At 39.3% G+C, this 10,034-nt stretch overlaps 1 protein-coding gene across 1 annotated transcript; it reads right to left on the minus strand.

Moving 5' to 3' along the window:
• Positions 1 to 789: 789 nt before the first annotated feature.
• On the minus strand, positions 790 to 7,130 carry LOC135117314 (D-3-phosphoglycerate dehydrogenase-like). The gene is made up of 8 exons (XM_064036303.1): positions 6,976 to 7,130; positions 6,445 to 6,586; positions 5,844 to 5,995; positions 5,242 to 5,461; positions 4,472 to 4,604; positions 3,688 to 3,803; positions 3,127 to 3,229; positions 790 to 2,317 (listed from the first exon to the last, which is right to left on the minus strand). The coding sequence occupies exons 2-8, from the start codon at positions 6,577 to 6,579 to the stop codon at positions 2,187 to 2,189; spliced, it is 990 nt and encodes a 329-aa protein (XP_063892373.1). The 5' UTR covers positions 6,580 to 6,586; positions 6,976 to 7,130; the 3' UTR covers positions 790 to 2,186.
• Positions 7,131 to 10,034: the final 2,904 nt, after the last annotated feature.

Raw genomic sequence — 10,034 nt, forward strand, 5'->3', positions numbered from 1 at the left:
GCTAAAGAACTAACCTCTCTAGTATATGGGGCATGTGGGTGTGTCAGGCGAGCATGAGTGTGAGTGAGGCAAGTATGAGTGTGTGTCAGGCAAGTTATAATGCTACTTTTCTAAGGCTGTATGTGACTGTGTTTCAGGGGGCAAACTGTAGGTCCGGCTGTCTTACCAAAGGGTATCGGGTTGCCCGGGTAACTGGGTTGAGGTCAGAAAGGCAGTCGCTTCTTGTAAAGCACTGATATTCAGCTGCACCCGGTTAGACTGGAAGGCCAACATACTTGGGAAAAGGCTCGAGACATGATGATGAAATAATAAGAGTTTAGTTGAGTGTATATTGATTAATTTTATTGGTGCATCCACAATCAGCTTCCAATTAATTTAGAAAAACATGCATACTTAAATAAAAAGTTAAAACCCTGCTCCCCCCTTTTTCCCCCCGCCCCTTTTTCAAATAGTTTTTTCCTTTCTTTTTTTTTATAATTTTATTTTATTTTTAAATAAACTAACTACATAACTAACTAAATAACTTCATGCATTCTGACAAAACTTATTTCAAAATAAACTTAACACTAAACTTAAACATAGCCTGTAAATTGAGTGCCTTTTCAAAGTAAAATTCTGCTACAAGAAACTTAAAAAAGAAAACGATTGTACCTGTATAATGATTTTTTAAAAACTAAGACTTATTCTAACCGTGCACAAAAATCCATTAAAGCAGCTTCATTAAATCTATCTTTATCAACAAAATAAAAAGTTTCAGCAATAGATTTAAAGAAGCTTTAATGTTTTTGGACGTTTTTGCAACTGACGGTTCTTATATAAATTAAACTAAACTTAAACATAGCCTGTAAATTGAGTGCCTTTTCAAAGTAAAATTCTGCTACAAGAAACTTAAAAAAGAAAACGATTGTACCTGGTATAGTGATTTTTAAAAACTAAGACTTATTCTAACCGTGCACAAAAATCCATTAAAGCAGCTTCATTAAATCTATCTTTATCAACAAAATAAAAAGTTTCAGCAATAGATTTAAAGAAGCTTTAATGTTTTTGGACGTTTCTGCAACTGACTTAATACTAGATACTTAAGACATAATAGACTTAATACTACCTATAAACCTACAACGATTTACTAACTTCGACGATACGATACGATTTTTTAATGTGATTGTTTGATTTAGAGAATTACTTAACTACTTAATCATGAAGGTTCTATTTGTTTTTGATTTTTTTTAAACATGTTTATTATTTAGACATGTCATATGTGAAAGGGTTTAGGTATACCTAAACTGTTTATATTCAAGACTAGCTTTTTCAGTAGTGAAAAAGTACTTTTTGTCAATAATTTTGCTTAACTGCTATCAGTGCTATAATGTATCATGATTAACAGTATTGAGATGTTGAAGGAGAATAAGCTGTGTACATATATAAATATTAAAACTTCGAGGATATGATGTGATGTAACGCGTGATACCTGATAGAGTTTTAAATGAATTACACTGGTGTACATGGTACATTAATACATGACATTGCGCCGACCCCAAGTAAAATTTGGGAACAGGGCAGTAGAAAGAAGAAGAAGAAGAAGACACTGGTCTGCAAATTGCTATAATTTTTGTCCCAAAAGTGATATAAGTATATAATTTCTTGTAGAATATTTGATACCGCATGGTCGACGCCGCATGTTTTCATGTTGTAACTTTGCGCCAGGGTCCGGGCTCCTGGACAGGTTTATGCGCTTCCAGTATTTTGTAGACTTCACTGGAGCCACCAGCAGAAAAATTAGGAAAGCAGACCACCACCATGTGGGATAAATAGCTTGAAAGAGAGAGAGTGGCGTGTCTATACCTACCAGAATTAGTGTGTAAGTAAGTGGTGATTATAATCAATGGTAGGTACTGTATAATGCTTTAGTTAGAAATTACCAAACAATTTTGCTGACCTTAAAAAAAATGTCAAACATCGTAAATATCGCGTTTTTAGAACTTTCGGAGGAGTACATCTTCAAATCCTGACGTGCTAGTGCAACTTTATGTTATGGACTTCGATTACGTATCAAATATTCTACAAGAATTAATTCTATATTTCACTTTTGGGACAAAAATGCTGTAGACCAGTGTTATTATTTACCAGAATAAATTAAACTATACTTAAATATAGTTGTAACAGAGAGATATAATGGAACTCCATGTTCAAGCCTGCTTGTTGAGGACACGGGTGACCTCGGCGAGGGGAGTGCTGTAGCTGCCAGGCTTCACGAGGTTCACCAGCTGCTCCGCTATCTCCTGACCCACTCGCACTTGGGCTTCCTTCGTTGAAGCACCTGCGATAAAAAAACATAGCTATAGTTTCTAAGGAACCTCTGCACGAACCCGCATAAAAAGTAGCACATAGCCTGACTGTCTGACAGTGAAAGAATTTTTCAAATCGGACCAGTACTTCCTGAGATTAGCGCGGTCAAACAAACAAACTCATCGGCTTTATAGTATTACTAGCTTTCCGCCCGCGGACCGATTTAACTGCTTCCCTTAGCCGGATGGTGACAAAAACTACCGTCCTTCTCCTGGCTCTAAACTACTTTCAGCTAAATCGGTACAGCCGTTCTTGAGTTATAAGTGGAGTAACTAACACGACTTTATTTTATATATATAGATATACATAGATAGATAATAGTATAGAGGTAGACTTTAGAAGTAAGGACGGAGGACAGAGTGACAATAGTTTTGTGGCGTAACAAATCGCTTATTCAATGCAAGTCGTGATTGTAATGCAAAATAAGTTAAATACATTGAGGTATGTAGGTACACCTTATAACCATCATACAGTTAAGTACCTATATAATGTACAATTTTAAAAGTACATGAAGGGCAATGCTTGTGTGTTCTGGATAATAATGTCGAGACACCTTTTTTCACACACGGTCGGTTGGCCTCATGGTATCTAAGTTATTAGTTAACAACTGAAAAACTATATATAGCTACATATATACATATTATACCCAGACCACGGCCATCAAGCATGCTCAATTACACAAATGTCGAGCGAACCGGGAATCGAAGCTGGGACCTCAGGTTCGGCAGTCTACTATCGACATGGTGACATGATGACATAAGCTAAGAAGAATAAGCTTACCTAAATGAGGAGTAGCAATAACAGCTTTGTGCTGGATGATCTCCAAGGTCAAAGGATCTGTAGGCGGCTCCTGCTCGAACACGTCAAGAGCTGCTCCGCCAACCTGGTCAATACGACATTCATTAACATCATACTACGTTGATAATGCACCTTACAAATGTATTATGCACGTCTAAAATATATACTTTCGTTTGTGTTTCAAGAATGTTGCATCATACTAGAGTTGCCGTAAAAGAAAATGTGGTGGCCTAGTGTACCCACTAGGCCACCACATTTTCTTTTGAGGTTGGTGCTTTACCAAGCACCAACCTCATGTATGAGTTCGTGGGTTCGATTCCAGGTCAGGCAAGTACAAATGCACTTTCTAATTATCTTAGGCACCAATGGCTGATAAAAAGAGGAAGGAAAACATCTAGAGGAAACCTGGACTAAAAAGGACTGGAGAAAGCGTGGTGATTAACGCTCAATCCTTCTCCGTGTGAGAGGCCTGTGCCCAGCAGTGGGACGATAAAAAGGCTGTAACTGGGTGAGGTACAAAGATAAGCTGAAAGACAAACTCACCTGCCCAGAGTTCAGTCCATCGAGGAGGTCACGTTCCTGGATAAGACCGCCGCGTCCTACGTTCACAATCTTGATGCCTTTCTTACATTGGCCCAGGACTTTGGCGTTGATGAAATCTGTTAACAATATGTAGGTTAGTACCTGGACTGTGGGATTGTGCCAAACAGTAACAGAAAACAGGTGGGGTCGGGTCATTAAAATGTGACACTCCAATCAGTACCAATCTCCTACTATTACAAAAAATTAAATCTTGGATCCTCATGTGTCCGAATGTGTTGAAAAAAATAGGTACTTGTATCTCAAGAAAAACATATCAACATATTTGAGTAATCGACTGACCTGTACACCACTTTAACTAAGCTGTGAAGCTCATGAATATTAACAAACCACACAATGTGTTAGGTAAAACCGATTGTTTTAAAATTACTTGTAACTAACCAATAATTAACTCGGTCGTAAACTATCTCGATAATTTTCTTCATAACCTATATTTGTAAATTCGTGAAATAAATCAACACAAGAAGCTTTCTATGCAATCGTTGAATCAGTAGAAAATCGCTTATAATCGCCAATAAATTATGTTTCATAAAATAAAAATATATGAACTGGCTAGCACATTTTATACAGAAAGTAGTTGTTTACGTGCAAATGCAGTGTAATGCTATTTAAATGCCCTTAATTAAAATCAATTCAAGTACATCCATTATTACCTACACTGAATTAAACCTAGTCACAAAAATATTTGATTACGCTAATACCTAGTTGCTTATAAATGCGTACTTACTTTTAGTAGAGGCAATGAGAGGAGTGTGCAGTGTAATGTAATCAGCCAGAGGCCAGATCTGTTCGAGCTCCATCTTGGTGGCGTGGAAGCTGGCGCACTGCTCCGCCGTCACGAACGGGTCGTAGCCGATGATCTGTGTAACACGTGTCTTTCATAAGCTTCCAGTTAAAAACTCAATTGGCATCAGCAGACAACGAAATAAATAATTCCATTAAAATTCGCCCATTGTTGCAAGCGAGCGCTAATTAGAGCTAAAGCAAGTTATGCACAACTATAGTCTAAATAAAGGCAGATTTTTTTATTAGCAGGGTATAAGTTAAAATTTGCATCAGACGCTATTTCATCAGAAAAGTCGCAGGAATATTTCCATTAGGCAAAGTAATATTGCCCCCTTATCTTATCGGTCATTCGCGAGTTCTGTGTAAGTATATTTAAGTTTACATTCATTTGTGTCATCATCACTTATTGTTAGATCGATACATAGATGGTCAAGTTCATCCTCAATACACACATGGGTAAACTCTGCTAGTTTATTCAATTCCAAATGCAATTAATATTTCCACACAATCCAAATTCCATTTCCGTTTATGGAAACATAAGAAAATCATTAAAAAATGCTGTTGACGACGATGCTCGTTTCTTAAGTCGTGGTTTGCCGTCAAAGTGACATTATTCACAATAAAAATGCCGCTTTGACGGCTAAGCACGCCATAGAAATGTGTCGAGGTTATTCGCTGATATCGCACAGACCTAGAATAAAGAATGTTTACCTTCATTCCGAAGGAGTGCATGCGGACGGCGACTTCTCTGCCGACCCTGCCGAGACCGAGGATGGCGAGAGTCTTGCCGTTGAGTTCCGTGCCGGTGTAGAGGGCGCGGTCCCACCTGCCGGCGCGCAGGGCTGCGGCGGCAGGGACTACATGCCTCGACAGGTTGAGGATCAGGCTGCAGGTCAGCTCGCAGGCGCTGAGGGCATTTGCTCCGGGGGCACTGTAACAAACGTAAACGAAATATCATGACAAATGTTCCACTTTTATTTCTCCTGCCTTGCTTCTAAAATGTTTCTTCCATTCATAGCTTTTTTTTTGTTTTCTCCATGCAATCATATTCATACTCAACAGAGAGAAACGGCGAAATAAAGAAGTCCAACATTTTTTCCAAAATGTGTTTTTAAATATTGAGTGCAATAACGGATAATAAGAAAAAAAAAATATCCGACGAATTGTGAACCTCCTCCTTTTTGGGAAGTCGGCTAAAAACCTAAATGGACACGACATAAGACAAAAATAGAGCTACCCGCTTACAAAAAAAAATGAAAGTTCTAGAACAAGAAAGAATATTAAAACTCTTCATGATTAGCTTTGTTACGTACTTGATGACCCCCACGCCTCTCTCCTGCGCGGCCGTGACGTCGATGTTGTCCACCCCGGCACCAGCCCTGCCCACCACCTTCAGCTTCGCGCCAGCTTCCAGCACTTCCTTGGTCACTTGAGACGCTGATCTTACCACTAACGCGTCATATTTCTGTTAAAACATCGAAAAGCTTCATTACTTTGCCTAGATTAAGTACTTTGATAGGAAGATTTTTTTTTTGGAAGTGAGGGTAGCGTGAAATGTGGTAAGTACAATTGTGACCTAATAGTTAAAGTCGTTAAATTAGCCATGAAGAGGACAATATAATTAATGGTTAATTTGTAGCTTAATGAGTATGCTCATGGACGAACTATTAAAACTATAATTATGAGGGGCAGGCCAACGTTCAGGAAAAAAATGTTTTTCGTAATACAGGAATATCACGATGTTGATAAATTCATAGAATTAAATGCAATCCCAAAACAAAAGAGTACAATCAGACGATATTAAACTCGACAGCAAACAAAAAATACTCTGAAGATAAAAAGTGCAACAACCACGTGCAATAAAAATGAACAATAAGCAACGTGTAAAGTTATTGCTGCGTGTGTAGCACTTACCGGTATCTCTTGGAGCAGTTCTTGTTTGCTGATCTTCGGCTTGTTGATCACACTGATGCCATGCGAGTTGAGTATGTCCGTGCAGTTGGACCCGACGCCATCGACGACCAGCACTGAATTAATTTGTAGAACCATTTTGTTGCTGAGAAAAAAGAATATTAAGATTAATAAAATATGTAAAATCAACGTAGAATCAGGGAATATATTTGAATTGAAGCACGAGGCCACTGCACCTACATTGGTGTAAGAGGGTGTCTAACCGGTTTCTATCTTTCGATTCAAGGTGATTAGGCACTATACAAGCTTGCAAATGGATTACCAAGCTAAACTAAAACGAAAAGTGCAAAAAACTTGAAAAATTGAGCTGCAATTTTTTTTTATCGGAGTACCTACTTAATAAAAAATTGTAACGGCCTCGTAAAATAATTCACTTGCGATGAATGCCCTATCGTATTCATAATTAATGATTTGAGTTAATTCTATTAGTAGATTTGCTAACGTTAAAACTTTAAAAAACTTCTTGGTACTCACGAGTGGCGGTTGATGGCTGAGGGTGCTCGATGTTTCGCGTCTGGAGTCTGGACAAGTACTGAGGAATGAGCGAATATGTTCCGAGCGCATGGAGCTGCGTGGCGCTCGGTCGCCACTTATCTTCGTTAACGGCCAATGAACGAACGACAATGTCCCGCCATTATATAGTCTGTGTTTGCACTCGGATCTGCTACTACGACACGGAGTCACACCAAGCAAATCTCGGTGTGCACTCCAAGATGCTACAGCACCAATTTTAGGCCCGTGTGGACATGATAAAATCTCATGTTTACAGATTTCATTACTTACAGAAATCTAAAATAGGAACTTGATAAGATTAGTCAGTAAGTATGGGTCGACTTTTAAGAAAAGGTATGATTACCGTATCAACATCATTAGGTTTTATTATGGTTTTATGTTTGAACAATCGGTAATGTTGTTTGTCTGGGGCCCGATTCTGCTAAGTTGTGTGACAATTGGATAACAATGTAATCGCAATAGCAGTTTTAACGTTGTCGGGCATTCTGGGCCCCGATTCTCCTAAGTTAATAATGTAAAAATCGAATAGAAATCGAATCGCAATAATGATCGCAATAGCAGTTTTAACCAAATCGGACATTCTGCTACTAATAAAAGACCAATCGTATTCCAACGACATTTGATTGGTTTTCGATTGGTCTGCTATTTTGGTGATTTTGGTTTATTCGGTAGTTTACAATCATATTGCAATCGTAAATCATTTGCAAACAAAATAATTCATTATAAAATGACAGAAAAGGATAAAAACGTTTATTTCAAAGAAAAAATTGCGGAATGCCACATACGCTTCAATCGTAATCGAGTCGTGATTGGATCGTAATCGAATGTGAATTTTATATCGCTTAAGTAAAATTAGGAGAATCGCACCCCTGTTGGATATTAGTCGTATGTGTCACTTAAGTAAAATTAGCAGAATCGAGCCCCTGTTAGACTGTAGTAGTGCGTCGTGATGTCAGAAGAGGTCGGTGTTGCGTCTCGCGCGCCTTTGTTTGCGTAAACATGTTTATCACATTCAAGTTCGCTTTCGATTGCTCATTTAGTATTTCATAATACGATAACGTAGCTCGCTGATCCTTTAGGTATTGGTATGAACGATTTGCTCCTTTTTTTTAGGGTTCCGTGCCCAAAGCGTAAAACGTGACCTTACTGTTTTCGCTCCTCCGCCCATCCGTCCGTCACCAGGCTGTATCTCATGAACCGTGATAGCAAGAGAGTTGAAATTTTCACAGATGATGTAGGTATTTCTGTTGCCGCTATAACAAAAAATAGTGAAAACTAGAATAAAATACCTAAATATTTTGCGCGTTGTGTCAGCTGCCGCAGCCAGGATACCGTGGCTGCCTAGTCCGCTTGGGCCCCGATTCTCCTAATTTTACTTAAGCGTCATACGATTCACATTCGACTCGATTCGACTGAGATCCGATCCCAACTCGATTACGATTGAAGCGTATGTGGCATTCCGCTATTTTTTCTTTGAAATAAACGTTTTTATCCTTTTCTGTCATTCAATAATGAATAATTTTGTCTGCAAATGATTTACGATTGCAAAATGATTGTACAGCAAACTACCGTATGGACCAAAATCACCAAAATAGCAGACCAATCGCACACCAATCAAATGTCAATCGAATACGATTGGTCTTTTATTAGTAGCAGAATGCCCGATGTGGTTAAAACTGCTATTGCGATTATATTGCGATTCGATTTCTATTCGATTTTGTCATTATTAACTTAGGAGAATCAGGCCCCTGCTCCCAAACAACGTCATTCCTTTTACTGCACGGGGGGCCTTACTCTGTAGATATAATATTGCCATTCTTATTCTTACTCTGTAGATATTAGATACCTGTAGGTATGTTACCCACTGACCTTTATATTTACCACACATGTTACCTCTTTGCATTCAGCTGACATATAACTCTTTGCGGTCAGTATTTTACTAGGAGTTTATTAAAACGTAGTGATTATATACTCTCTGGATTTTATAACCAAACCAAGTGGGTCATGTCACAGTCACAAAGATGGGAAATATTATTGTTTTATTATAATATACTATTTTTTTAGTACTTTTACCATTCAAGCTACTTATTCCTTTTCTGTTGCATACTACTAGTGCATAAGCTACGTTACCAATGCATGCTTTATCGAAGAAACTTTATTACGATGTCATGAAGAGCGGCCAGGAGGATACCATTCTGGAATCAGTGGGGATGGAGGGAGAGACTGCAAACGAAGCATCACCAAGACCAACTACAGATGTGGGTTGCTCCACCAGAACCCACAGGAAGACGTACGCCGTACAAACTCAATGGAGTCGCAGTGACAAGAACTTTCGCAACGAGTACACGAACACAGAGAATGATACAGAAGGCTCAATAGCTAGCAGATACATTGCTGTACAAAAAACTGCTTGTTGCGCGAACTTAGCTATAAACAGAGCTCGCAGCGTTCAAACATCATCTGTAGGCTGTCAGAACTCATTGGCCGAGACTCCACAAAAATCATTGTCAGACAGAAAGACACAAGTTAGTCAGAAGGTTGTGGAAGTAAGGGGTTTTCAACTCGAAAAAAGAGGTTTTGCGCAGCATACACTGTCAACTGTAAAACGTCCCATTGAAATACCGGCACGTGCTGCTGCTGCACGGGCGGGACCTGCACCTGGACCTGCACCTTCACGCACACCTGTACTTACACCTGCGCGGACACCTGCTCGCGCCTCTTCCCGAATAACTGCCCGCTCGCCTGCACGAACACCTGCTCCTGCACCGTCACTGCCAATATCACAACCAGCCACCATCAGGGCATACGATACAAAATCGACAAGGACGGAAAGGACGCAACTTCTAGAAGTCACAACAATGACTGAATATGATACAGTGGAAAGGGGCCATGAGACCTGTAACTGCGAAGAGTACCTGCCCATTCCTTGCAAGAGAGGACTGACTGCATGTCGCAACTTCACTCTAGGGACGGCGGAATTCCGCCGCAGTCAGAACGAACAGAACAGTACGAAACTCATT

The sequence above is a fragment of the Helicoverpa armigera genome, chromosome 1, assembly GCF_030705265.1.
Source record: "Helicoverpa armigera isolate CAAS_96S chromosome 1, ASM3070526v1, whole genome shotgun sequence".
Classification (NCBI taxonomy): domain Eukaryota; kingdom Metazoa; phylum Arthropoda; class Insecta; order Lepidoptera; family Noctuidae; genus Helicoverpa; species Helicoverpa armigera.